Source organism: Centropristis striata, chromosome 3 (assembly GCF_030273125.1).
Source record: "Centropristis striata isolate RG_2023a ecotype Rhode Island chromosome 3, C.striata_1.0, whole genome shotgun sequence".
NCBI lineage: Eukaryota > Metazoa > Chordata > Actinopteri > Perciformes > Serranidae > Centropristis > Centropristis striata.
The window spans coordinates 24015844-24043782 of record NC_081519.1 but is presented as its reverse complement, the minus strand read 5'-3'; the positions used below and the strand labels follow the sequence as shown (position 1 = coordinate 24043782).

At 37.7% G+C, this 27939-nt stretch overlaps 2 protein-coding genes across 2 annotated transcripts; one reads left to right on the top strand and one right to left on the bottom strand.

Annotated features, from left to right (window-relative positions):
• The first annotated feature begins 7 nt into the window (after positions 1–7).
• On the top strand, positions 8–11974 carry kif17 (kinesin family member 17). Its single transcript, XM_059328378.1, has 14 exons — positions 8–508; positions 1244–1390; positions 1544–1645; positions 1928–2117; positions 4102–4554; positions 4706–4800; positions 4903–5104; positions 5949–6034; positions 6212–6315; positions 7206–7434; positions 9570–9828; positions 9943–10004; positions 10082–10205; positions 11404–11974. The coding sequence occupies exons 1-14, from the start codon at positions 278–280 to the stop codon at positions 11592–11594; spliced, it is 2475 nt and encodes an 824-aa protein (XP_059184361.1). The 5' UTR covers positions 8–277; the 3' UTR covers positions 11595–11974.
• Positions 11975–15623: 3649 nt separating this feature from the next.
• zgc:158258 (uncharacterized protein LOC791186 homolog) lies at positions 15624–22704 on the bottom strand. Its single transcript, XM_059329428.1, has 4 exons — positions 22651–22704; positions 17538–17695; positions 16812–17007; positions 15624–16720 (listed from the first exon to the last, which is right to left on the bottom strand). Exons 2-4 carry the CDS (start codon positions 17640–17642, stop codon positions 15624–15626), a joined length of 1398 nt encoding a protein of 465 aa, XP_059185411.1. The 5' UTR covers positions 17643–17695; positions 22651–22704.
• Between the last annotated feature and the right edge of the window lie 5235 nt (positions 22705–27939).

Genomic DNA, 27939 nt, shown 5'->3' with positions numbered 1-27939 from the left:
AAACGCCGTGAGAAGCAGAGCGGACTGCTAGGAGGGCTGGACCCACACCTGACCAGGACAATGTGTCCACCGGGTCGGGAAACACTTCCCACTCAACCTTTTCTGAAACTTGTGTTTTATTTTCTCTGCTCGTCAGCTTTTCTCGGTGGATTGAGACGTTATGTGAACTATTAGTCGGCCGTGAGTCATTTGAATATCTTATATCTTTGAGCGTTTTTTTGTTGCTTTTCTTTGTTTTCTATTGTAAAAACCAGCTGCTGTAGGTGGATGTGGAGCGATGGGGCCAGAGTCAGTGAAGGTGGTGGTCCGGTGCAGGCCCCTGAATGACCGGGAGAAGGCTCTGGGCTCTAAGATGGTGATGTCCATAGACCTGCACCGCTGCCAGTGCTTCATAGAGAAGCCCGGGACAGTGGACGAGCCGCCCAAACAGTTCACCTTTGACGGGACCTATTTTATTGATCAAACCACTGAGGAGATGTACAACGAGATTGCCTATCCCTTGGTTGAGGTAAGAACCATTGATTCTGTTCTAGACCAGTGTTACTGTGGGGGCCAAGGAGGGGCCAGTGTTTCATCAGAGGAGCACATTAAAAAACGGCAAAGATGATAGCCTATTTAAGCATTCAAAACCTTTATTTTAGCTTATTTAAAAATCTAATTTAAGTATATTTGGAAGCTACAAATACATTGATTGAAACAATGAAATTAACAACAATAACAGTTATTTTTGTACAACAATGACATTTCTCATTTTGTGCACAATTATTTTGAAAGTGCAGTACAGTGAGAATGATCATATATATATATATACACAGGCTTTTATTGCACAATTAAACTATTATACAATGGACACATTCTGGGTTCCTTTTGTGTACAATGCGATATTGTTTGAACAAAAAATAGGTAAGAACTGTTCCGTTGTTCATTGTTATAAATTGATAATTATCACAGGGGCAGTGGCCCCTGTAGGCCCCTGTGTAGAACCGCCACTGATTCTGTTTTCAATGTAAACTTACAGCAACAGTCTTGAGACCCAGGCATTGCAAAAGTAGTACGCTAGTCACTGGACACCCCCAGTACAACAACAGCAGCCTATATCTTATTGCTAATGACTGCAGACTCATTATTTAATTAACAGTCTGCTGTCAGTCACTTAAAAAGGTCAACAGGGTGCTGATCCTTGTAAGAAACCTCATGCAGGGGGTCACTCATGCCACATGTTTCTTTATTTTTCTTTTAACAGGGAGTCACTGAGGGTTACAATGGCACAATTTTTGCGTACGGTCAAACTGGAAGTGGGAAGTCTTTCACCATGCAGGGGGTGTCTGATCCTGCAGCCCAGAGGGGGGTCATCCCACGAGCCTTTGAGCACATCTTTGAGAGTATTCAGGTAGGTTTGTTGTTAATTGTGCAACATATGCCACTTATACGATATACTGTTTACTTGCCTCGGTCTGATGGTTAGATGAGTCTCTGTCCAGGTTAGTCTGAGTTTTGTGAGAGAATCATTTTATGTGTGTGTTTTTGTGTTTTTGCAAGCTAGTGTGCAGAGAATACAAAATTCCTGGTGAGGGCCTCCTACTTGGAGATTTACAATGAAGAAATCCGAGACCTTTTGGGAAATGACACCAAACAGAGATTGGAGGTGAGTCTCTTGAATCACTGTTGTTTCAATAAACAAATCAGGGCACGACTGCACTCTGTGAAAGTAGAAGCCAAAACAATTGTTATGTGTTAAGTACAGTCATTATGAAACTTGTTTCTCAGACTATTCTCTGTCAGTGAACACTGTGCATGTTCTGTGGACAATACTGTACAAGTTGCTATGGTGTCCTGAAAGCTCAGTAGTCACATGATTCCCTGAAGGTTGAGGTGTTTGAACAAGGTGAAAGGTTTGGATTGTGTGTGTGTTTTTATGAATGCGTAGCTGAAGGAGCATCCAGAGCGTGGCGTGTATGTGCGGGACCTCTCCATGCACACGGTACACAGCGTGGTGGAGTGTGAGAGCATCATGGAGCAGGGCTGGGGGAACCGGGCCGTAGGCTACACACTGATGAATAAAGACTCCTCCCGCTCACACTCCATATTTACCATCAATTTGGAGATCTGCAACACAGGTGAACACACACACACACAATGATACATCTGTAGCATGTTGAAACATGTCTACAATCAACCCTCAGGGCCGGTTCAAATTTTATCCACACCTGTACTGCATAGCGCATAAAATGTGCTCCTAAAAAGCAAGCTATAAAAAATATTATACATTATGCTATTCTACTTTCATTGGACTGCACCCCCCAGAAAATATGAATTATTTTCAATATATTACATGCAAAGTAAAAAAAAAAAAGTCAAATTATTAGAGCCTGGAACTTGTTGGTGATGAGCAGCAACACTGATTTTGTTTTCATTATCATTTTTTGTGCAGTGTCAAATACTCACACTTACTGCTTAGAGCATAAAATGCGCTCTTTAAAAGCAATATATATATTATTATATTCCACTTTCATTGTACTGTTTTTTTTCTCTATATGCTGAATATGGTCAAAATGATGCAATCTGGTGGAAAGTAGTAAAAATAATCAATTCAAAGGGCAAAGCCCAGATTGACACCACAATTTTTTTAAATTTTTTTTTTAAGATATTTTTTTTGGCCATTTTTGGGCTTTATTGATAGGACAGAGTGAAGGGGACAGACATGCGGGAAAGGGCTCTGAGTTGGATTCGAACCCGGGCCGCCCGCTTACGAGGACAATGCCTCTATGGTACGCGCTCCATCCGGTGTGCCACAGGGAACGCCCGATACCACAATTTAATGAAATTAATGTATTATGCCTTAATGTAAGTGAGATCAAAAATTGCATTTTGAATGGGTTTCAAAGGCTCAACCTGAAAAGAGTAACTATTGTTTGTACACAGTGTATTTTAGCCTTCCTGCAGGAGCTGAGCTGGAACTGGAAAATTCAAATTCATGAACACAGCCAAAACTACTAACAAATGAAGACTCAGTTAATTTGGCTTCTGCTGGGAAGATTCAAAGTGTTTATTATCATATGCACAATAGAAAAATATGTTTCCCTCTACAATGAAATTCTTGCTTTGCTGTCCGCAGAATGTAAAAGCTAAAAAAATATACAATATATATACTAAAAATGTACAAAACTCCAGCATTCAAGGGAAACAAGTTGAATTTTCTTTCTTAAACCGAATCAATTGAAAATGAGTCAGACTAACTGAAATCTGCCTGATTTATTTTGTAAAAAGGCTTTATGAAATGGGCCTCAGGTCTTTTTATTTGTAGAGAACATTCAAAAATGATAAATGTGCCCAAAGTGCTTAAGATGAAAATTCTAATCAGATAAAAATACAAAATAATGATGACATAATTACAGCTAAAAGTACAAAAACACAGTAGCAATATTACACAGAGAACTAATGCAGTATGTCAATATTAGTGGTATTTCAGGGTGGATATAAAACAACTTAATATAAAGATACAAGCTTTATACAGTCATGGAAAAAAATATTAGACCATAGTTTTCTTCGGTTTCTTGTTAATTTTAACTAAAAGCTACATTTGTTTTGACAAATATAATGATAACAACAAAAATAGCTGATAAGAGTTTAATATAAGAGCTGATATCTAGACATTTTCCATGGTTTTCTAGTTATTACCAAGAAAACCATGGAAAATGTTTAGATATCAGCTGGTCGATTTGCTTCCTTTTTAGTGTATGTACGACCAAAACTCCATGAGGAGTAGTTGACCAAAAAACACACAGAAGAAACGGAAGAATAAAATCTAGGATTAAGCCAGGTGAATAGTATATAGTGTGCTCTTACAAGCACACTCAATAAATTAGAAACCTAAAGAAATAATAATAATAAATAAAATACCCATTTTCCATGGTTTTCTTGGTAATAACCAAAATCATAATCAAGAAGATAGATATCAGCTCTTAAATTAAACTCTTATCAGCTATTTTTGTTGTTATCATTATATTTGTCCAAACAAATGTTGTCTAGGGTGGTCCAATAATTTTTTCCATGACTGTAGTTGTATTTATCTACATTTCCTTTGTCACTCCACGTCCTCAGATGCAGCTGGCCAGGATCATCTGCGAGCAGGTAAACTGAACCTCGTGGACCTGGCAGGAAGTGAGCGACAGTCTAAGACCGGAGCAACAGGCGAGCGACTCCGTGAGGCCACAAAGATCAACCTCTCCCTCTCGGCCCTCGGAAACGTCATCTCTGCCCTGGTGGACGGACGCTCCAAATACATCCCCTACAGGGACTCCAAGCTGACCCGACTGCTGCAGGACTCTCTGGGAGGAAACACGCGCACCCTGATGATCGCCTGTCTGTCCCCTGCAGACAACAACTACGAGGAAAGCCTGAGCACGCTGCGCTACGCCAACCGGGCCAAAAGCATCCAGAACAGGCCTCGGATCAACGAGGACCCCAAGGATGCTCTGCTCCGGGAGTATCAGGAGGAGATCAAGAAGCTGCGGGCTCTTATCTCAGGCCAGCTGGGCACTGCTAACTTGGCCTGTATGTGATATAATTCGTGATTTTGATACAATGAAAGCATCTTTTTATTTGAATATGGCCCAATGATTTCAATGCAGACTTTGAGAGATGATTTGAGATTTTATTACCTGTCCTGCATCAAAAAAACTTTGTCCTTGTGTTTATCATGCAGCTCTGCTGGCTGGTCAGTTTTCTGAGGCCGCCCCTGCTGTTCCTTCAAGGCCACAGTCCAACACCACAGAAGTAGAGCAGGAGAAGATTAAAGAGGCAACTACAGGCCGTTCCCACACCAATATATCACTTCACATCTCTACATGCTTTGTATAAGAACCAGGTGATTTATAGGACTGTATTCTGCTCTCGCCACAGGAGTACGAAGAGAGGCTGGCCAAGTTGCAGGCTGAGTACAATGCAGAGCAGGAAACCAAAGCAAAGCTGCAGGAGGACATAGCTGCCCTGCGCTGCTCCTATGAATCTAAGCTGTCTAATGTGGAGAGTGTCCGAACCAGCAGGGGGAGCTCTGTCCCAAAGAATGAGAACAGAAAATCACCTGGAGCCAACAAAGAACCACGTAAGTAGTCTATAAATCTGCAATAAATCAATGCTCCTGAAAAAAAAGATATATTATATATTTACATTATGCATTAGCAATAACTGTACAACACTGCATTCTCAAATTTTGCACATTTGTACTAGTTTTTAACTTTATTCTACTGTTTCCTGAGGGAACCTTCCTATCTATCTATCTATCTATCTATCTATCTATCTATCTATCTATCTATCTATCTATCTATCTATCTATCTATCTATCTATCTATCTATCTATCTATCTATCTATCTATCTATCTATCTATCTATCTATCTGCATATCTGACAGGTAATGCAGATACCAATAGATCTTTGTTAGGCCAATATCGCCCAATAATATCTGTCAACCAATATACAGTCATGGAAAAATGTATTAGACCACCCTTTTTCTTCAATTTCTTGTTCATTTTAATGTCTGGTACAACTAAAGGTTCAATCTTTTGGACAAATATAATGATAACAACAAAGATAGCTCATAAGAGTTTAATTTAAGAGCTGATATCTAGACATTTTCCGTGGTGTTCTTATAATAACCAAAATCATTATCTGGAAAACCATGGGAAACGTCTAGATATCAGCTCTTAAATTAAATTATTATCAGCTAATTTTGTTGTTATCATTATATTTGTTCAAATAAATGTGCCTTTAGTTGTACCACCCATTAAAATGAACAAGAAACTGGAGAAAACAAGGGTGGTGTAATTATTGTTTTTCATGACTGTATCTATCAATGTTGTTTTACATGATCATATTGCTTATCAAGAGTTATTGATATTTTGTCAGCTCCCTGTATACTGACTCTGCTTTTAATTGTCTTGCTTCTTCAGTCAGCTCTCCCTGTATGACCGAGGTCGCTGAGAGAGACACTGATCCTGTCTGCCACACTACAACTGGAGAAACATCCCTGACAAAGGTAGTGTTCACTAGCACCTCCCACCACTACCACTAATCATTCAGAACATCTTATAGTTTCTGAATGAGGAATCCACCACTTCAGAATACAGCTACTTCAAATGGTTTCTGGCATGAAAATGGATATAACGATTATTAGAAACTTATTGGGTATTATTCCCTCATGTTTGTGAGCCAGGCTGCTGTAGCAGTGGGAGTCCAAAAAGCTTCAGGCGGCGACAGACTCGTAGACTCCCCCGACATCACTGCAGAGCCTCTGGATCAGCAACATGTCCTAGAAAGGTTTGTGTGCACACAATGTTTTATATGTTTTACAACCAACCATTAGCACCATCTGCTGGCACTTTATGATAAGTGAGAAAGTAAAGTCACCTAGATTACAAGGTGCTTGACAAAAGAATACAAATAAAAAAAAAAAAAAAAAAAATAAGATACAAAGTACAGCACAAGCATTATAACAGGAGGTAATGGCACAATACAAAACATCACGACTAAAAATAGACTGCATGACTTGAATCAGCCAAAAAAAGAGGCCACTGTACTTTATCTTGTAAGGATAGAAAAATGGTTGACCTTTGTTTACTAAAGGGCCAAACGCTGTATAGCATTATGTTGGAAGAATGTTGATTGCCCCTATTTTAACCACTTGCTAAATAACTTAACATTGAGTTTGGCTCTTAAGAAACTGACCTATATTGTTAGAAAGAGGGCTTCTGAATTTTAAACATTTGGAAGGTATTTCTGGAACTGCTGAGGAGTGGAGATATGGAGGAGGCAATGGGAGAATAAGAAAATGAAAAATGTCTGATTTGTTGTTGGGAACGTACAATGTAACCTACACTAAGAATAGTATTTATTTTTATTTTTATTTTTATTTTTATTTTTATTTTTATTTTTATTTTTATTTTTATTTTTATTTTTATTTCTATTTTTTTGTTTATTCTACATTTATTTAATTATTCATTTAGTATTATTATTATTATTTACTGCCATATGTTCTTTATGTTTTAAGTGTTGGATGTTGGATTTGTAAAAAAAAAACCAATAAATATATGTTTAAACAAAAAACAAACAAATTTTGATGCCATGCACCACAGCTAACACTGTGCGCAAGATGTTAAGCATGACCCCTGTCATTAAAAAGTGCTTCGCATTGTTCTATCTGTTCCCAGGCTGCAGCAGCTGGAGCAGGTGGTGGTTGGAGGAGAGCAGGCCAGGAACAAAGAGTTAAAGCAGAGGCAGAGGCAGAGGAAGAACTTTGCTGACCAGAGAAAAGTCCAGCTTGTCTGCGCCTTGTCAGAGAACAGTGAGGAAAGTGAAAATGTGCTGTTGAATGTCTACAACTCCATCCAGGAGGAGGTCCATGCCAAAAACCAAGTGCTGGTCAAGGTCCAGGGCAAGGTGGGTGACAGCTGCTGTAGGTCTAATGTAGCGTGGTCTATGGGACATTCAATGGGTTTAGAGCAATGTTGAACAACTGTGTTCTGGTTCTGCAGTACAAAATACCCCAAAAATGAGTGTTGATGTAATAATAATAATAATAATAATAACTTTATTTATATAGCACCTTTTAAAAACAGAAGTTTACAAAGTGCTTCAATAGAGAGCAGTTTATTACAGAGAGAATGATGCTATAAGGCTGAAAACTATTCTTACATTAAAATAAAAACAATAAGAGACAGCAGGAACAATCACGAGACGTGAAAAGGAGGTAAAAGGAGAAAAAAGTAAAAAGCGAAGAAGTAAAAGGTGCGGTAAGATAGAAAGCATTACATAAAAGCAAGTCTATAACAGTGGGTTTTAAGAAGTGATGTTAAAGAAGTTACTGACTCTGCAGCTCGTTCCAGAGTTGGGGCGATCTGGTGGAGAAAGCCCGGTCACCTTTGGTTTTCAGTTTTGACTTTGGAACGATCAAAAGGAGCCGAGGATCTAAGGACGCAGATATGCTCGTATGGAGTTAAAAATGCTGTTAAATAGCTAGGAGCCAGACCTAAAAGAGCTTTTAAAGTGATCAATAAAATCTTAAAATCAATCCTAAAACGAACTGGGAGCCAGTGCAAAGAAGCTAAAATCAGGGTGATGTGGTGTTGTCTGTTAAAACCGGTAAGAAGCCGAGCTGCTGCGTTCTGAACCAGTTGGAGGAGAGAAAGGGATTTCTTGGAGATGCTGGAGAGGAGAGGAGGGAGTTACAGTAATTAAACTGTAGAATATGAGAGTGTGAATGACTTTTTCCAGGTCAGAGGGTAGCAGCATGGGTTTGATTTTGGAGATGGAGCGTAGATGGGGAAAAAACAGGGCTGAACAACCCCCAGATTTCTAGCGGTGGACTTAATGTTGGCGGATAGTGGACAGAAATGATTTTGGAAGTGACTAATGGTGTGAGGAGGGCTGAACAGTATGATTTCAGATTTGGAGGTATTGAGGTGAATAACTCCTTTACCTCCCAAGGAAGGGATCTCCCATCACTGACCTCTACATCACTGTCCAGAACACAGTGGTTGCCTCCACCAAGACCGCTAAAAACCTTGATGTGGCTGTCGACAATCAACTGTCCCTCAATGCAAACATTACCGCTACCACCAGATCCTGCAGATTCTTGCTGCATAACATCAGGAAAATCACTCAGAAGGCAGCTCAGGTCCTGGTCCAAGCTTGCGCTCCTTATCTCACACCTGGACTCCTGCAACTCCCTCATGGCAGGTCTTCCGGCCAAAGCCATCTGAACTCTGCAACTCATCCAGAATGCAGCTGCTCAGTTGGTCCTCAATCGTCCCAAATTTTCACACACAACACCCCTCCTCTGCTCCCTTCACTGGTTACCAGTAGCTGCGTGGATACGCTTCAAGACTCTAGCTCTGGCGTACTCCGCTGCTAATGGTTCAGGCCCAGCTTACATCCAGGATCTGGCCAAACCCTACACTCCTGCCTGCCCTCTCCACTCTGCATCAGCCAAACAGCTGGTGACTCCCACCCAGCGTGGGTCAACTCGCCTCAAAACCTCCTCCAGACTTTTCTCTGTCCTGGCACCCAAATGGTGGAAGGAGCTCCCCACCGACATCAGGACGTCAGACAGCCTGGACATCTTCCGCTGCAGGCTGAAGACCTACCTCTTCCAACAATACCTCGGTTAGGTCATGGACATGGTCGCCTAATTTAATAAAAAAAATTAAATAAAATTAAAAAATGCTCTTCCTCTTTAACATATAGTACTCATGTAGCGATAACAGATGGCTCTTCAAAGTTATGTACTTACTTGATTCCTGTGGTTTAAGGCTAGTACCATCAGGTTGAATGCACTTTTTGTAAGTTGCTTTGGACAAAAGCGTCAGTAATGTGAAGGAAGTTTTGGGCCATCCAACGGTTTATATCCTTTAGACAGTCGAACACAACAGCTAGGCTTCCGGGATCAGATGGTCTCAGGGGAAGGGATATCTGTGTAGCACCAAAAAAGTTAGCACTAAATGATGTTCGAAAATGTTGCAGAGTCTCTAATTTTTCAGTATGTGCTCTATCATTCAACCATAAAACTACATCAGCTGAAAGCAGCCAAACTGGAGATCCGTGACCTGCAGGCAGAGTTTGAGGTGGAGCGGGACGACTACCTGGCAACAATCCGCCGGCTGGAGAGGGAGGGCCAGTTACTGCACGGCCTGCTGGAGCGCATGGTGCCCCTGGTGCGCCGCGACTGCAACTACAGCAACCTGGACCGCTTGAAGAAAGAAGCTGTCTGGGACGAGGACGGCTCCACCTGGAGGCTGCCGGAAGTGATGGTGCAGAAAACAACACTGCCTTCAGGTGCAAAGTTTGAATGCAGCATAGACTAAAATCATCAGTTTGTAATAACAGTGTAGCTTGTTAGTCATTTTTGCAGATTTGTTCCCTAAATACTTTACATTCTTTCTCTCATAGCCGTGGCTCCAAAACTTCCAGCTCGCAGAGGTTCAGCATCTGATACCGGAGATTCTTTCATGGTGTGTTTTTTTCATATTTAATGCATCACACACACTACAACCTGGTCACAGAGCCTAACCCTCCTGTGTGCTCTGAGCAGGTGGAGGAGGACAGGTACAAGGAGATGCTGGACCGCAGTGACAGTGAGAACATCGCCAGCAGCTACTTCAAGTCAAAGAGGGCGAGCCAGCTGCTGGGACGTGAAACTACTAAGGGACACGGTAAGACCAGGACCTGCAGACAAAAACCACAAGTAACATAATGAGTATTAACCGTTCAGTTAGCTGAGTGTCAGCATCAGTTCTTTGAAGGAGAGCAATTAATGAAGCATCATAAGTAAATGTAAACCAAGGTGCAAAAGTAATCATGTTTGGATTGGAGAAGCTTCAGAAAAACTTTATATTTAGAAAAAGAGTTAGTAATTTAATCTTCAATGTTTATTAGAGCAGGTTTATCACAAGGTTGGTGGTTCGCTCCTCCTGTCTGTATATTGAAGTGACCTTGAGCCAGTTGTTCCAATTTTTACTTGAGCATTTCCATTTTATGTAACTTTATACTTCTACTCCACTGCGTTTTGAGGCAAATATTATACTTTTTACTCCACATTTAGAGAGTTTTAGTTACTTTTCAGGTCGAGACTTAACATAAATAACATGATGAATTTAAACTGTTTAGACATTTTTAACAGTATATTCAGTAGTTAAAATGAGCCCTATCTTTACAAAATAAAATCACTGCTTGCATAGATACATCAATTCAAATAATCTAATAATATATATTATTATATATTATAATATATATTCAGAATATATAAAACAATCTGAGTGGTCCCATTCTGCATAATGAGTACAGGTGCATCTCAATAAATTAGAATATCATAGAAAAGTTTATTTATGTCAGTAATTCAATTCAAAAAGTGGAAATAACACATGATATAGATCCATTAAACACAGAATGAAACATTTCATGTCTTCATTTATTTAATTTCTTCTAATTATAATGATTATGGCTTATATTTAATGAAAACCTAAAATTCAGTATCTCGAAAAAAATGTAATATAACAAAAGACCAATTTTAAAAAGTATGTTTTATATGGAAATGTTGGCTTCTGAAGAGTATGTCCATCTATATGACTCAATACTTTTGAGTCATATAGATTTTGTTTTGCTGTTTGACTTCAACTACTGGAAATGGACTTTTCCATCATATTCTAATTTATTGAGATGCACCTGTACTTTCACTTTTGATGCGTTAAGTACATTTTGATGCTGATATTTTTGTACTTTTACTTCAGTAAGTTTTGAATGCAGTACTTTTACTGTAGTGGAGTATTTCACAGTGTGAGATCTGATTACTTTTTCCACCACTGTCCCCCTTATTACTGGTTTTCCCGATCTGATGGAGCTCTTCTCCCGCAGCCGTCCACTCTCCTCCCCTGGTTAACGGCGTGAGCCACCTCACTCTGAGTGGATCAACCATGAACTCTCCTGTTGGCTCAGACTCCGTCCTGCCGCGTCCCTTCCGCCTGGAGTCACTGGGTTTCCCTGTGTCCAACGGTAAGGTGAAACGCAAAAAAAGCAAATCTCACATCCCTAACGAGGGGATTTGAAACGACTGTTCACATTCCCACTACCTCACTGTCATCCCAAAAAGACTGTATACACTGTGATAGTATATATTTAATGATTAAAATTGAATTTTTGATACCCGGAAATGTATACAGGAGGTACTTATTGTGGATATTACAAGTCCAGATGCGTTTTAAATCATATTTTGAATGTTAATTTTCAACGAACACTACCCACAGTATGATAGTTTGATGAGTTTTTGCACTGTACCTAAAAACTTGTGATTCTTGCACTGTGAGACTCAAAGTCCAACCACTGTAATATTTAACTTTTAATGTACTTTGCTTTTGGTGATTGTTGACTCACATCTAAAATTCTTGCTGCTGGCTAGAAAAAATAAAATGAAATAATTTATCCTCTATATGGCTAGTTTCAATTAATTCACAGAAATCAATTTTAAAGTGTGGCTCATTGAGTGTGTTATGAACAGAAATGAGACATAAAATCTGAGTAACAACATGTCAGACCGGTCTGTAGTGTTGCAGTAAATAGGTCAGGGAGCTGCATTCACAGGTAGTAGACGGTTATCTCATGTTGCATCTGATCCCTGAGGTAAGCAGTGTGGACACTAGAGCCGACCGATGTGGGTTTTTAAGACCAAAACCAACTGTTTTAGGGGGGAAATCACATCAATAACGTATATGGTGGGATGAAAATTAGATTTTTTTTTAATATGAATTCTGCAACAATTGTTTCACCACTTTGCAAATGTATGAGAGCTACTTTCTCAAATTGTAAAACTTTCTTAAATAGCATTTAACATTATTATACATTATACAAACAATGTATTACATTGTTAGCCAATTCTATAAATGATAACTGAGATATAGAGAATAAAAAGGAAGTATATAATTATATATGTATTAAAAAAAAAACAGACCTGGGGAAGCGGGGTAATATTTCGTGAAAAAAGTTGCAAATTTATGAGATTGAAGTTGCAAATCTATGAGAGAAAAGTCAAAGATTTATGAGATTAAAAGTGGCAAATCCACGAGAAAAAAGTCAAAGATTTATGAGAAAGAAGTTGGAAAATATGCTAGTGTTTTGTTTTTCAAGGTACTACATCACCACATTTAATTTGTTTCTACCAGCAGGATGTCTCCCGCTTTTCCATACAAAACACTATTTTTCAGACTTTTAAAAAAATAAATCTGCTACCTTTTTCTTGCAAATTTGCCACTTTTAATCTCGAAAATCTGCAACTTTTTTCTCGCAGATTTGCCACTTTAATCTTGTAAATTTGCAACTTCTTCTTGAAATATTACCCCCCTCCTCTAGTCCATTTTTTTATTTTTTATTTCTTACTTGGTCCTTATACGCCGTCGTAAATTGCTGACTATATATATGTATATATAAAAAAAAGTGAATAGCTAACACCATTTCTTAATCACAGCAACCAACATTTTCTGCATTATATATTGTGTAAAAAAGTTTTTATAACAGTACAAATCAGACAGAAAATACACCGATACCAATAGATATTTGATAAGCCAATATCGGCCAATAATATCTGTCAACCATTATATCTGTCTGTCTCTAGTTGGTATCTAGGCCAAATAAAGATAAGAAAACGTTTTATTTATTCTTGAGGTGCTTCTGATGCAAATACTATAAAAGGTAGATTTATTTCAGAATTAGTTTGGAAATAATCCCACGGTGGAATTAAGACTCTGCAATATTTTGATATTATATTTATAAAATAATCAATATTGTCTTGAAATGGTAATATGGCATGGAGTGTTTAAATGCTGCATTAAAGTAAAACTATGTTGTTTTCTGAATGTCCTAGATGTTCTATTATTCACCCTTACTCATGCCATCATTATATCCACACTAATGGTGATTATTCAAGAAAATCTCATTATGCAAATTGTTTGTAAAAGAACCTTTTGTCAACCCTACAATGTCATGCCAATATCTACAGTCGTGGAAAATATATTGCGTATTCTCCAGTTTCTTGTTCATTTTAATGCCTGGTACAACTAAAGGTACATTTGTTTAGACAAATATAATGATAACAACAAAATAGCTGTTAAGAGTTTAATTTAAGAGCTGATATCTAGCTATTTCCCATGGTTTTCCAGATAATGAATTTGATTATTATCAAGAAAACCATTGAAAATGTAATTAAATTAACAAGAAAGCAAGGAGAAAACAAGGGTGGTCAAGTATTTTTTCCAAGATGTATATATTTGTTATTTAGAGTTATAGTTCAGTCAGCAGCAACATCTTAAACACTGTAGTTGCAATTTTATCTGCACTGATGAACTCAATCCTTTCTGCAGCTCACTCTTCTATCTGGGTATCATATTACTAAATTCGGCTATGGCCTGATTTCTTCATCCATTGTTTAATATTACTTCACCTGCAGAGAGCCGTGTCAGTTTCAAAATTTGACACCCTTGGTTTGCCTGTGCGCAGACACAGATACTGGCCCATTAGGCGAGCCCCTCGCCCTGCTGAGAGATAACACTGCAGTAAGTCGTCTCTTTTGCAATAATCAACCACACACTAATTCAAGGCTGTTGCATAACAAACGCCGAGCCATTCAAATTAGTTAGCGGCAGGAATTAGAAGTCTTACATGCAAGGGGTGATTGAGAAAAGACAGAAAGGAGAGGCGCTGCTCTGCTAAGTTCACAGGGAGGTGGAGCTCAGGATAATCGGATAATGAAAGAACAGCTGAGCAGGCTTTCTCGCTGCTCGAGTGGCGTGTAAGATGAGTAGTATGACTGACAGTCATTGTGTAAGTGGAGTGCTGGACGAAGCAGAGACGTAAAGCCACTGTGCAGGTTTACAGGGATGATAGTTGGACAGAATTAAAGGCACTTTGTTTGCTTTGTGCCGCTCTAACTCTGCAGGATTTTATTTAACAGCTCAGTCTGAAAGGGCAAACCATTAAGAGCTCAAGTTTAAAGAGTCAAAGTGTCAAAGTCAAAAGATGGACTTAAACTTGTGAGCATAAAGACAACAATGCACAGTTTATAATGCAGACTTCTTTATTTTCACTGGTATTTATGGAAATGGTAAAGAACCGGTAAAAATGTTCACATTATTATTGTTTTTTTCTCCAGTATTTATACAATGAAGGCAGTCACATGGACACAGTCTGTCTAAATCATACTGTATAAAATACTGTAGTAGAAATCTGTTGTTTTGATGCACCAGATCTAAATTATAATGTGCTGCTGATCTAAAGAATACAAAAACACTGAAAGATCACACTAAAACACTTTTAAAAAATTGTTTTATAAGAATTCTGATCTTCTGTCCACTTATAGGCACAACTGTGAATTATGAAACAATCAGTAATGTGTAAATTCTGCTGATTTTGATTGATGTTTGTTATGAGTAGAAGTTCAGCAGAGCAGCATGTTATGTTCTGTCAATAGAAAGCCACAATATGGCTTGCTTTACTGTCTAAAATTAGGGTGGGCAATATAGTAATACCATAAATCATGATCCCGTGTCACAAAATTACATATAGGCTCATTACAATATCTCATTCTACTGTTGAATTAAGATAGTAATTTCTTTCAGCACAAAACTTGAATAAAGTGTGTGAATACTTGTGCATGTAAAATGTATTTTAAATATTCAGCAGCACATTCTCATGCAATCTTTCTGCTGCTGATTAGGAGTCCTGTTGTGCGTTGTCAAGTCGTATCTTACTGAAATTTACTAGGCAAACATAATAAGTGATTCTGATTAGTTGGCATAACACTAACATGCCATTTTCATTAACACATAGAGCCTCAGGGGTTTGAAATGTGGAAGGTGCATTTTCAGATACAAAAGAACAATAGTTGGAGTAAAAACTGCCCTTAAGTTAACCCCAACATGTTAAAAGTGCTGGTCTTGCGCTTTAAATTGTTCCTCTTCTACATCCTCTTCTGCTTCAGTGTGCCAAAGTGCCAAGTGCCAAGTTCCCTTTTAATGCTCTCTATCTCTTTAAGCTGATGGTCCTCTTGAACTCTTTCCGAGCACTGAGTTTACTGCCGTTTACCTGCTTTAGTCTTTGAGCAGTCCAAGCTTTCTGAGTGCTTCTTTCCGATCAGCCCCCATCCCAGGCACCACCATCACTGTGTACCCCACTGAGTTTGAGGGTTTGTTGGCTGCAGGCTGAGAGTTTGCACCATTTCTGTGGTTGTCCAGGGTAGCAGAGCGCTCCAGACCAGCTGCCTTCAGTTTGTTGGATTGAGTGGGGTGTGATGCAGAGACAGGCTGCTGGTCACGTCTGGAGTAGTGGTGGAAACTGGCACTGCTCTGCAGAGGCTTGATCTTGGGCTCTGTGGGCACTTGGGAATGACAGAACGATGGGCTTCTTGATGGATTAGCACTAGATGGACCTCTTGTGTGTCTGCTGTGTGTTGGTTCCAGAGAGGATTGAGATTTAGGAGGAGACAGTGGGGCTACTGTGTCATCCTCTGGCTCTGGGTCTTTCAGGAGACCCAGCTTCTGCAGAGCTTCCAGTCTCACCACCTTGGGATCTTTTGCATTCTTGATATTGTACGAGGGGTCTGAGGTTTTCAATGCGTTATCTTGTGTTTTCACAGATATGTTGGCAGGAATCTTTTTGGGTTTGGGGGCCACAACCGGAGGATCGATCTTCGGCTTAGAAACCTGGGAAAAGTGGGATCTGTCCGATCTTGGCAGAATCCCAAATTTTGGGCTTTCCTCTGTGATAGGAAGGTGCTTTTCCAAATCAATAGTATGATCAATTTTGGGACACAGAGGCGTCTTCTTTGTGGAGGCACTCCTCCGCAGATAAACAAGTGCCTCATAGGACAGAGGACCTCTGGGTAAACCTTCAGCTGTCCCAACTGAGAAGTCCCTTGGTTTGGTGGGAGGAGGCATCACATTTACCTCTAAAGGTACTTGGGGAGCTGCAGGTTTCTGGTTGTGTTTGTGATCCGGTTTGTTGCTTGAAGGAGTGAAGCGAGACTTGGAGGTGATGTTTTTTTCTGGAGGGATACCCGGCTTTGCATTGGGTAGAGAGCATGGGGTGCTGTTCGCCACAACAAACGGTGTAGGAACCAGGTAGCTCTGCAGGTGCTTGGTGTCAACAGTTTCCTTTGTGGGTTCCTTTGACGCATGTTTCTGTGAACCTGAAAGACAAACAAACATGTTTGTTTCTAGAAAGTATTTAGTTGACAACTGTTCTGCTAATTCCGCATCTGCGCCTAGAGATTAACTCACCGCTGATCTTGCTCTTGTTCATGGAGGCGGACAGGTCAGCCAGTTTGTTAGCGAGGTTGCCAGGGCACGGCAGTTGGTCCGGTTCATCATTGGACAGTCCACTGTCCTCCTCAGTATCCAAAGACTCAATAGTCTCCTCCAAAAACATGAGGCAGGCCTTCTCTTCAGCAGACAGATGCTCTAGACTATCATCACTCTGTAACACAGATAACAAGGCTTTTCTTTGGGCAGCAATCTCCCAATGGGCATCCCCAAAAGATATTTTACTTACTTCTTTATCAGAGGAACCTTTTACTTCTAGATATACAGTCATGGAAATAACTACAAAAATAGCTCATAGGTATTTAATTTAAGAGCTGATATCTAGACATTTTCCATGGTTTTATTGATAATGATTTTGGTTATTATCTAGAAAACCATGGAAAATGTCTAGATATCAGCTCTTAAATTAAACTCTTAACAGCTATTTTTTTTGTTATCATTATATGTGTCCAAACAAATGTACATTTAGTTGTACCAGGCATTAAAATTAACAAGAAATATAAGAAAAAAAGTGATATTTTTTTCCATGACTGTACACAAAGTTAAGAAAGGTGCATTTCTTAGCTTCCATGTATCAGCTCAGTCTCCTACATGGTTTTTTCTTGATATCTCAAGTAATGTTGTACATTGAGTTATAAAAGAACTACAAAATACTTTTTCAGATGGTAGAGGTAATTAACTTACAAAGCCAGAGTTGGCGCTGACGACGCTGTCACAGCTGCCAGCACTGTCCATGCCGTTCATTGTCTCCAATCCAATGCCACCTGGCCAGGTATCACTTTTGGGCATCTTAGTGCCCCAGTTTATCCAAGGGGTAGTGGCACAGGTTGCTGAGTTTCACTCTGTGAAAAGGGAATACGTTGTAAATTAAAAATGAAATTGTTCCTCTTCTACCACATTCTTTGGACATGAATTTCTATTTGGGCCATTTTCTTTTCCTCCGGTTTTTAATTGTTCTATCTTCCGACAGCCATTGGTTTGCATGCATTTTTTTTACAGTGTGAAATCTGTATGGTCCCTAAAGATTTACATTGGATTTAAAAAAAAAATATATATATTGCTATTTCAATATTCATGGTAATATTTTTGGTCTAACCTCACAATAGCTTCTGTATTACCTAGTGATAACGTAATGCAGCTATTTCTAATAACATTCTGTTTACAAAGAAATTAGATCGTGTCCTCCCTGGGGTTGAGAATCATTGCATTAATGAACAGTAAGGATTAAGACAACAAGCTGGTAGTCTGAGTAAAATTTTGCAGCAAAAAATAAATGCTAGATTCTCATTCTGCCAGTTGTCTGGTGCAAAAACACATTAAAAAAAAACCTAAATGAGACTAAATTGCACAATTTCTACAGGGCACGATATGCACTTATTGACCAACAAAGCATTGATCAGAGTTTGATGCATTGCAACATTCAGTATTATCTGTAAAAAATCAACCTTATCTCTTAATATCTGAGCTTTAACCACAGCAGAGTATTCTGCCATAGGACAATCTTTTAGCTGTTGTGCAATTTAGACTTTAGCTTCCTCTGTAATTAATAAATAATTTACAGTACAATGTGTAAAGACACTGATTAACAATAAATGGCTTGGAGCCAAGCAAGCTGTACATTTGTTTCCAAAGAGTACAAGCAGACATGGAGAGGAAGGAAAATGAAAAACAATCAGCACCACCGGGGACGGGACAGCTCCAGGTCTGGCTGATCCAGCTCAGGATTAAATATAACAGTGTCAAACATATAAGTATAACTGGGGTTATGTCAACCAGGATTACAATTAGTCCTGGTTAGTCTATACTGTAAACATGGAGTGCCATGTGGTTTCACAACAACCTGTGCCTTCATGACACATTTATAATATCTTAGCGTGACTTGGAAAAGATGAAAAGATGACGTGCACAATTAATAAAAGCAATAATGAATGCACTGCAGGAGCTCTGGGGGAAAATATCACAAAATGTCAAAAGATGTTGAAAGACAACTAAATTACAGCCTCTGTAGATTTTAAACTTAAACTTGCTTTTTGTCAATTTTGTTTCAGTAAAAAGTAAGAATTTCTTTGCTCAAAGACAGTTTTAGAGAACGATTGAAGTGTCTCTACACTTAAAGAGTAAAGAGTTCACCTCCAGCTCAAAAATACTATTTTTCCCCCTATTACCTGTAGTGCTATTTATCAGTCTAGGTTGTTGAGAGTGAGTTGCTGAGTCTTGGAGATATCGACCATGGATTTCTGCCTTTCAGAAGTCATGACCCGGTTACTAAATCCACTGACCTTTTGGTGAGCAGGTTCATGTAGGAACTATACACAAGAAGCTGATACTTCCTACATGAAACTGTCATGTTGGTCATAATTTATGTTTATATTTAAGAGACACTGCTGTTATATTTTTACGCTTAAAACATCCACAAGTGAAGTGCCATCTGGTCCCATTTTGTTTGATAAAAGTGATCATCTCTTTGGCCAATATCTCTATAAACACTCTGCAACTCACACTCAACTTTCTAGATTGATAAATAGCACCAGGGATGAGAGAAAAAGTATGTTTTTTTTTATTATTTTCACAACATTACAGTCATGGAAAAAAAATATTAGACCACCATTGTTTTCTTCATTTTCTTGTTCATTTTAATGCCTAGTACAACTAAAGGTACATTTGTTTGGACAAATATAATGATAACAACAAAAATAGCTGATAATAGTTTCATTTAAGAGCTGATATCTATTTACATTTAACATTGTTTTATTGGTAATAACCAAAATCATTATCAAGAAACCCATGGTAAATAAGATAAGATAAGATAAGATATTCCTTTAAAATGTCTAGATATCAGCTCTTAAATTAAACTCTTATCAGCTATTTTTGTTTGATATCATACCTTTAGTTGTTCCAGGCATTAAAATGAACAAGAAATTGTATTACTATTAATATTTTTCCACGATTGCGTAGTGTTCTGTGAGGTATGACTTTACTTACCTACAACTACATCGCTTTACAAGTGAACTTTTGAGGGGAAAAAACGGTTCAAGTAAATTAAATTATAATCTAATTTTGTCTTTAAAGTCTGCAAGACTATTTTATTTACTGGGAAAACTATTACCAGTGACTGCCTTGGAGTCCGTCTAAAACACTACAGTTTATTTGGAAAATTGTTCCCAGTGATGTTAAGGAAACATAGTCTGTAGTTAATTAAAAGGTGTTGCAATGGTCCTTTTTAGAAGGATCCTTCTTTTAGATGGATTAGAAGTGGTTAATTACACTATTTTCTTAATTACACTATATTGTTAAATATTGAGTTAGTTTGTAACCTGCGTTCACTGGCGGAAAATGTATTCAGATCCCTTAATTAAGTAAAAGTACTTATACCACACTGTGAAATCCCTACACTAAAAGTAAAAGTTCTGCATTCAAAACTTACTGAAGTAAAAGTACAAAAGTATCAGCATCAAAATGTACTTTAAGTATCAAAAGTAAAAGTACTCAATATGCAGAACAGCCTTGTATTATTGGATAATTATTTTTATTGATGTAAGCAGCATTTTACTGTCAAGATAGGGCTCATTTTGACTACTTAATATACTGTTATGTGGTGGGATTTATAAAAATAATTTTAAATTGATCACATTTTTATGATAAATTTCGACCTGAAAAGTAACTGAAGCTGGAAGCTAAAGTAGTGCAGTAAAAAATACAATATTTGCCTCTAAAATGTAGTGAAGTAGAAGTGTAAAGTTACATATGTGGAAATACTCAATTACTCAATTACACTATTTTCTTAATTGCACAGTGACCTGTTTAAACATCATCTCATCCTCATGTATCATTCTCTGTAACCTTGTGGTGTGTTTAACATGCACTCCATCTTTCCTTTGACTGGGCAGAATGACAGGGTATCATAGCTTAGTGTGTTTCTGACAGATATCTCCTCTATAACTGCATGTGACTCAGATTACAGCACACATGCCACTCCTAATCTTCCTCAACCGGATCAGTTTCAGAGGGAGTGGAAGGCAGCAGCAATGATCCCCTCAAAGCTATATGATATCCAGTTTGACCATGTTGTCTCACTGTAACAGTGGATGTTTCTCCACAGAAATGATCATTAATTGTATGTGTAGTGACATACACAGAGAACATATATAGTTATAGTTGGTCACTACTTGGGGATATTAAAATTAAGGCACAATTCTGGCATGTGAGACACTTTTTATGTGATTAGAAATTAAAAGCACTATTGTTTTATAGCTAAGTGTGCATGTGATTAATTTAAGAGAATAAATACTTGTTACTTTGCTACCATAAAGCTTGAAGTTGAGTATAAAGGAACCTCTGTGTGATAGTGAAAAGAAAGTTTGGATAAGTTTCAACACCTGAGAGGGAAGGGCTGCTGGATCAGCCAACAGAGGCACAAAAGTACTCTTGTGTATTGTGCAGGTTTTGTCGTGTCATCCCTTTAAGAAAAAAATCTAAGTCCCTCTCGCCAAGTTAATATGCAAATGTCCTGATGCTGCATGCATGTCAGTATATAAATCTGACAAACGGTGTTAATGCACCAAAATCTGGGTTGAACACATGCAAATATCAATATGTAAAACAACTGAGTTTCTGTTGTAAATTTAACTTCCCTAAGTATTATATAGTTGCTGCTGCAGAAGTCTGTAGTGTGGCCTGTTTTTTTACCTTGTCATAACAAAACCTCCGACTAATAAGACTGTAGTTAGTCATTAACCTGTTTCCAGTGAAAGGACACGGATGAACATCATAATGTTATCTCCCAATAGATACACCTATCAACACAGTAGCAACCGCCACAAAGAAAAACAGGTTAAGGCAATAAATTTAACTGCCATGTCCAACTCCTTGGAACATTAATCTCTGCTTGTTGCATTCTTGTTTTGATTGTGGCTATAAAAGAGCAACTGCCTAGACGTTTTACTATCCTTAATGCATTGTTTGATGTGGATTATGTAACTGGGTGAAAACATCATTGTGCTTTTTAACCCTCACTACCTGTCCTTCAACCCTCAGAATCAGGTTAAAGTACAGACTGGCTTCATGTTCTTTGTGATAAAGATTATATGCCACAAATATTTCCAAAACACTTGCTATAAAACACCCAGTAATCAAAACATTTTCTATGTTAAACTTCTACTGCAGTCCTAAATACAATTTAAACTAGTCTACAAATAAAAAAACTGACTAAACACCTTAGTGACATAGATATAAAGGATGGCACCAGAAACAGGTAAATACAAATAGTTAAAGCCATTATAAGTTAGGGCTGGGCAAAATATCAATATAAAAGAGATATCGATATATTTTTAAAATATATCCATTAATATGGAATTAGACCATATCGCATATATCGATATAGTTCAAATTTGCGCTGTGATCCTTGATCCAGGCAAGCTGCTGCTTTTATTTAAGATCATTTTTTTATTTAAATGTGCACTTTATGGAGCTTTGATTTAAAAAAAAAAAAAAAAGAGGTACGCCTGTTGTTATACAGTATTTATGTTCACTTAAATAAACAAATAGTTTCAATAAAACTACTTGTGACTATTTGACTTTGACTTTGACTGAGCATTTGCTCTCACTTTGTCAGAAAATATTGGGATATATATCGATATTCAGCCTAAATATATCAGGATACGACTTTTGGTCCATATCACCCAGCCCTATTATAAATTATCTCAAACTGAGGTTGATATATTTAAGGTCACTTCAAGCAAGATTCACTTCTTATAATAACATTAGAATAAAAACAGTTTACCATTAAATGAGCACATACCTGTTTGAATCTCCTCACTCTAGTCTTCAGTTATCCATCTTCTGCTGCTTGTGCCAGTACAGACGCAGCTCACTGAGCAGCTCTGTGTCACCTGCATGAAGGACTTTGTGCCTCTGAGCTGTGAGCCAATCAGAGAGCAGCATTCTCCTTAAGACGCACGAGCCCTCGTCGTCATGGTACCTACAACTGCAGTAATCTGCTAATCAGTATCTCTGTTTCAAACAGTCTCCGCTAGTTTACTGTAAGTCAGGCCCCTTACTCTAAAAGGATGGTGTTATTTACCGGAAATGGTTAACTCCCTTTGAGTTAATTGCTCCTGTACTTTAAGCAGGATTTTTATTATATTATTAATTATATTGTATGAAAATCAAGTTAGTTTGTAACCTGTGTACACTGGTGGAAAAAGTATTCAGATCCTTTACTTAAGTAAAAGCAGTGGTGGAAAGTAACTAAGTACATTTGCTCAAGTACTGTACTTCAGTACAATTTTGAGGCAAATATTATACTTTTTACTCCACTACATTTAGCTGACAGCTTTAGTTTTTCAGGTCGATATTTACCATGAAAAACATGATCAATTTAAAATGAGTATAACAGTATATTAAGCGGTATTAATGAGCAATATATCTTCTAAAATGCTGCTTACATAAATGTTTCAATACAAATAATCTAATAATATATTTAGAATATAAATAAAAAATATGAGTGAGGCCTTTCTGCATAACGAGTACTTTTACTTTTGATACTTGAAGTACATTTTGATGCTGATACTTTTGTACTTTTATTTCAGTAATTTTTGAATGCAGGATTTGAACTTGTAGTGGAGTAATTTCACAGGGTGGTATTGGTACTTTTACTGGAGTAAGAGATCTGATTACTTCTTCCACCACTGAGTAAAAGTACTAAAACTACACTGTGAAATCATGACACTAAAAGTAAAAGTCCTACATTTAAAACTTTCTTCAGTAATAGCACAAAAATATCAGCATCAAAATGTACAGTATCAAAAGTAAAAGTACTAAATATGCAGAACGGCCTTGTATTATTGGATTATTATTATTATTATTATTATTATTTTTATTATTATTATTTTTTTTTTTAATGTAAGCATCATTTTACTGTCAAGGTAGGGATCATTTTAACTACTTAATATGCTGCTATGTGGTTGCATTCACTGACCTTTTGGTGAGCAGGTTCATGTAGGAACTATACCAAACAAGTAAAGACACACTGCTGTTATATTTTTCATATCTGTATTTTTGGCGCTTCGGCCACCAAAAAGTGGTGCCATCTGGTCCCATTATGTTCGATAAAAGTGATCATCTCTATGGACAAAATCTCTATAAACACTCTGCAACTCACACTCAACTTTCTAGATTGATAAATAGCACCACAGGTGGGAGACAAAGTATGTTTTTTTTAAATTATTTTCACAACATCTACAGTCATGGAAAGATTATTAGATGCAATGTTTTCTTCAGTTTCTTGTTCATTTTAATGGCTGGTTCAACTAAAGGTACTTTAAAATCATTATCAAGAAAACCATGGAAAATGTCTAGATATCAGCTCTTAAATTAAACTTATCAGCTATTTTTGTTGTTATCATTATATTTGTCCAAACAAATGTACCAGGCATTAAAATGAACAAGAAAGCAAGGAGAAAACAAGTGTGGTCTAAAATTTTTTTCCCTGACTGTAGTACAGAAGAAAGTAATCAATTATCAAAACTGTTAATTTTGTGTTAACCAGCTAAAGAATAATTTGAAGAACAATCACGACTAATAATCACAATTATTCCTTTTTTATTGACATTTCAGGACACGTATCATTAAATTGTATATCAGTGGTGGACAAAGTATTCAGATTCACTACATGAAGTAAAAGTAGAAATACCACACTGTATACCGCAAATAGCGAAAATATCCTGCAATCAGAGCCTATACGTATATCTATATATGTATCTCTCTCTCTGTCTATCTGTGTGTGCGTGCATGTGTGTCTGTTCGGTCACATGAAACCTTGCAGGGCACATCTCCAGTGAAATGCAGATAATAAAATGCTGGTAATTAAGTATTTTCAGCCAAATGCATTGAATTAAGTGAAATCACTTAATTACATTCCACCTCTTCTCTTACAATGACAAGTCACATTTATACTGGGCTTACACCAAAAGATTTTCAGTCCCAGACTAAAAACTGAAAGTCTTTAGTAAATCTAGGAGTTTTACTGGAGTCACGGCGCTCCCGTCATCTCCATCGTTAAGTTTAAGGTAGTAATCTATCAAACTTGTTTCATATTATCTCAAGTCTCAGTGATGTAACACAATCACCAACCAATAGATGAGCGGGGAAAGGTCCCCGGTCCCAGACCGGCTAGTAAAACCACTCCCACAAGAAAAAGTAACATCACAATAATGATAGTAAGCTCAGTCCTAAATAAACATATAGTGATGTAATATGTTTAGATTTTTGGGGCGCTGTTTCTTAGTAAAGAGAACAGTAAGGAGACGTAGTTAAAATGTATAAATAAATGTATACATAAATAAGTAATAAATAATCGACGATTAATGTATGATTAACCAAATGAAAGTTGATAGAACTGATAAATATAATTATTTAATTAAACTAATTATAATCAAATAGGACATAAATGTATATCATGAACTCATTTGTACATTTTCCTTTCCTTTATTCTTCCTTATATCTATTTTTACTGTAAAACAGTCAACTTTTCATGTGATTAAAAACAGAAACTCTTTTTCAGCTTTGTGAGGGGCATTTTGTGGCGTCTTCTCCTCTTCTTTTATTTTAAATTATTTTTTCAACACAAACCACTGCACACACTAGAGCAGCTGGAGCCAAAAGCTGCTTCTCCTCCATTTTGTAAGTTTTTACTAAGAGCATGATGGGAAAAATGCTAAAAGAATCTAGTTATAGTCTAGAAAATAGTGACCCTGCAAGATTTACAGTCTGTCTAAAATCTCAGTGTGAGACTAGGCTGGGACTAAAAACTCACTCAAAACTCTAAACACTTGTCTTCAGATGTGAGCAGGTGTGAGCTGATAGTTTTCCGGGAGTCTTTTCCAAATCTTTTCAAAGTCTTCTGATGTATAGGTAGCATGAGTAGATACTGTACTTTGTATTGATTTAGGACACAGCTAAAATCTAAAAAAAATAGATAAAATAGAACTTTCAGAGCTGTGGGACTTTGCTAGGCAGACACTTTGTCATAGGAGAAACATGTGTAACTAATCACATCCATCCCACTCAAGTGCCATGGAGTGATCCCACCTTCACTCTAGGCACAGTCTAGTTTAGGCCTACATGTTAGCTGCATAATACTGAAACTCTTTGTCCTTACCATTGCCTTGTTCTAGCAGCATTGGGAGCTGCTACTGTTGGTCAAACAGCTGGTGAACAAATCTTAGATCCTATTAAGAATGGGTAGATGTTCCTTAAAATAACATGTAGGAAGTGTAATCCCACTACGATGGCACAGGATCAGGGTTGTGTAGCCAACAAGGGTTTATTTCAATGGCCATGGATTGTCAGGGGCTATAAATATATGGGTGATGTGGGGGCAATTAGTGTTACAATACGTATGAGATAATCTACTGAACAGAATTGTTACAGTTGTATAACTAAAGACACGACACATAACTACAAAAAAAAGTTACAAAAACGACTCTTGCACAACACCTAAAGCTATAACATTGAATTATGACACAACACTCAAATGATTGTTCATGCTTTAATTCATTGTTATTGGGAACTTAACAATGGGAACTTGATAATCGTAAAATACAAAGCTATTTAATGGTTTCACTTCTATGAAAACTTGCCAATCCATAATCACTGTAAAAATAAAAAGGTGACAAATGAGGAAAAATAATAATTTGAACAAAGATGTCATGAAAAAAAAATCATAATTAAGTCATACTATAGAAGCCTATGTAATAATAAAAGTCACACAAAAAATCAATGTATGGTATGTCATGCTATACAATGACTTTTTAATATTTTATGTAATATATATGCTATTGAGTCATAGTATACTAAGCTGGTTCTTTAACACCAGCATAGAAGTTGGTTCAAACAAAGATAGTCTCCTACAAAATGCACACTCCTGTGTTTGTTTCCCTCTCCACCAGCTCTTCAGACAGTCTTTACAGAAGCTGTGGCTACATGACAGAAGAACAGGATCTCTATAGATCTCATGACAGACCGGACAGCAGAGATCCTCCTCTGATCTGGAAGCCATTTGGTCTCTGAGTGAAGCTGAAAACACAGCAGACAGAAAGTACAGTCAGTCATGGCTCCCTCCTTCCTCTACTAACTTCACTGAAACTTACTTTGAGTCGTGTTTTTATTTAAACTCACATTCAGTATGAGGAGTGTTGGCAGGTTGAAGCAGCAGTGTTGTAGTTTCCACTTTTCTCTCCTGTAGCTGAACTCACTCAGAGGAAGTTGTTAGTTTGGTCTGAAGGTGAATCTGATCGTCTGTTTTCCAGTCTGTGTATCTCTTTAGTGAGGAAGAATAACAAACTGTTTCCTGGATTCTCTCAGGTGAGGGGTGGGGCTTTGCCTTGCTTTCACCCATGTCACACAGGGGTGTGTCTCATTCCAAAGTTCAGTTTTTTCTGCTCGACATGAAGACTGATAGTGTGCTACAGGCTGATGCAACAGTTGTGTTTATTTTTAAAAGTCATTGAATGTAGTAGAATTGGAAAAGGGTTTATGTGGCATATTATAGTACAGGGATGTTATGATAGAAGTTTATTAGTTTATTTTTTAGTATACAGTAAGTGTAGGAGGCGGGGTCAGACATCATACTTTGGGGCGGTGCCCATGACTCATAAACTGCTGACATTGTCAGCCGTGGGGAGACTTTTGAGAGGTTTTGAAGCCAAACTGGACGCCCTGGCTATTTCGAGACAACAGATAGATCGGGTGTGATGAATCATAACCTTTCCTTCATGTAGCATGGAGAGAAGACCGCAGCATGGTAGTTCTCTGCAGAAGTTTGTCTTGTCCTATATACACACATAGGCCCTCATTTATCAAACGAGCGTACGTCAGAAAGTGAGCGTAAAGTGAGCGTAAGATCATTTCTACGTAAGCCTCTGCATTTATCAATTTAGACGTGAGCAGAGGAGACGATCAGATCTCACGTCTGCTCTCAGCTCGTGTACGCAAATTTGAGTCAGCGTGAAGTCCAAATGTCTGAGTCGGAGAATTGATCTTAGACTATAGTATCGATTACTGGAGCTGATAAAACTCTTTGGTGTTT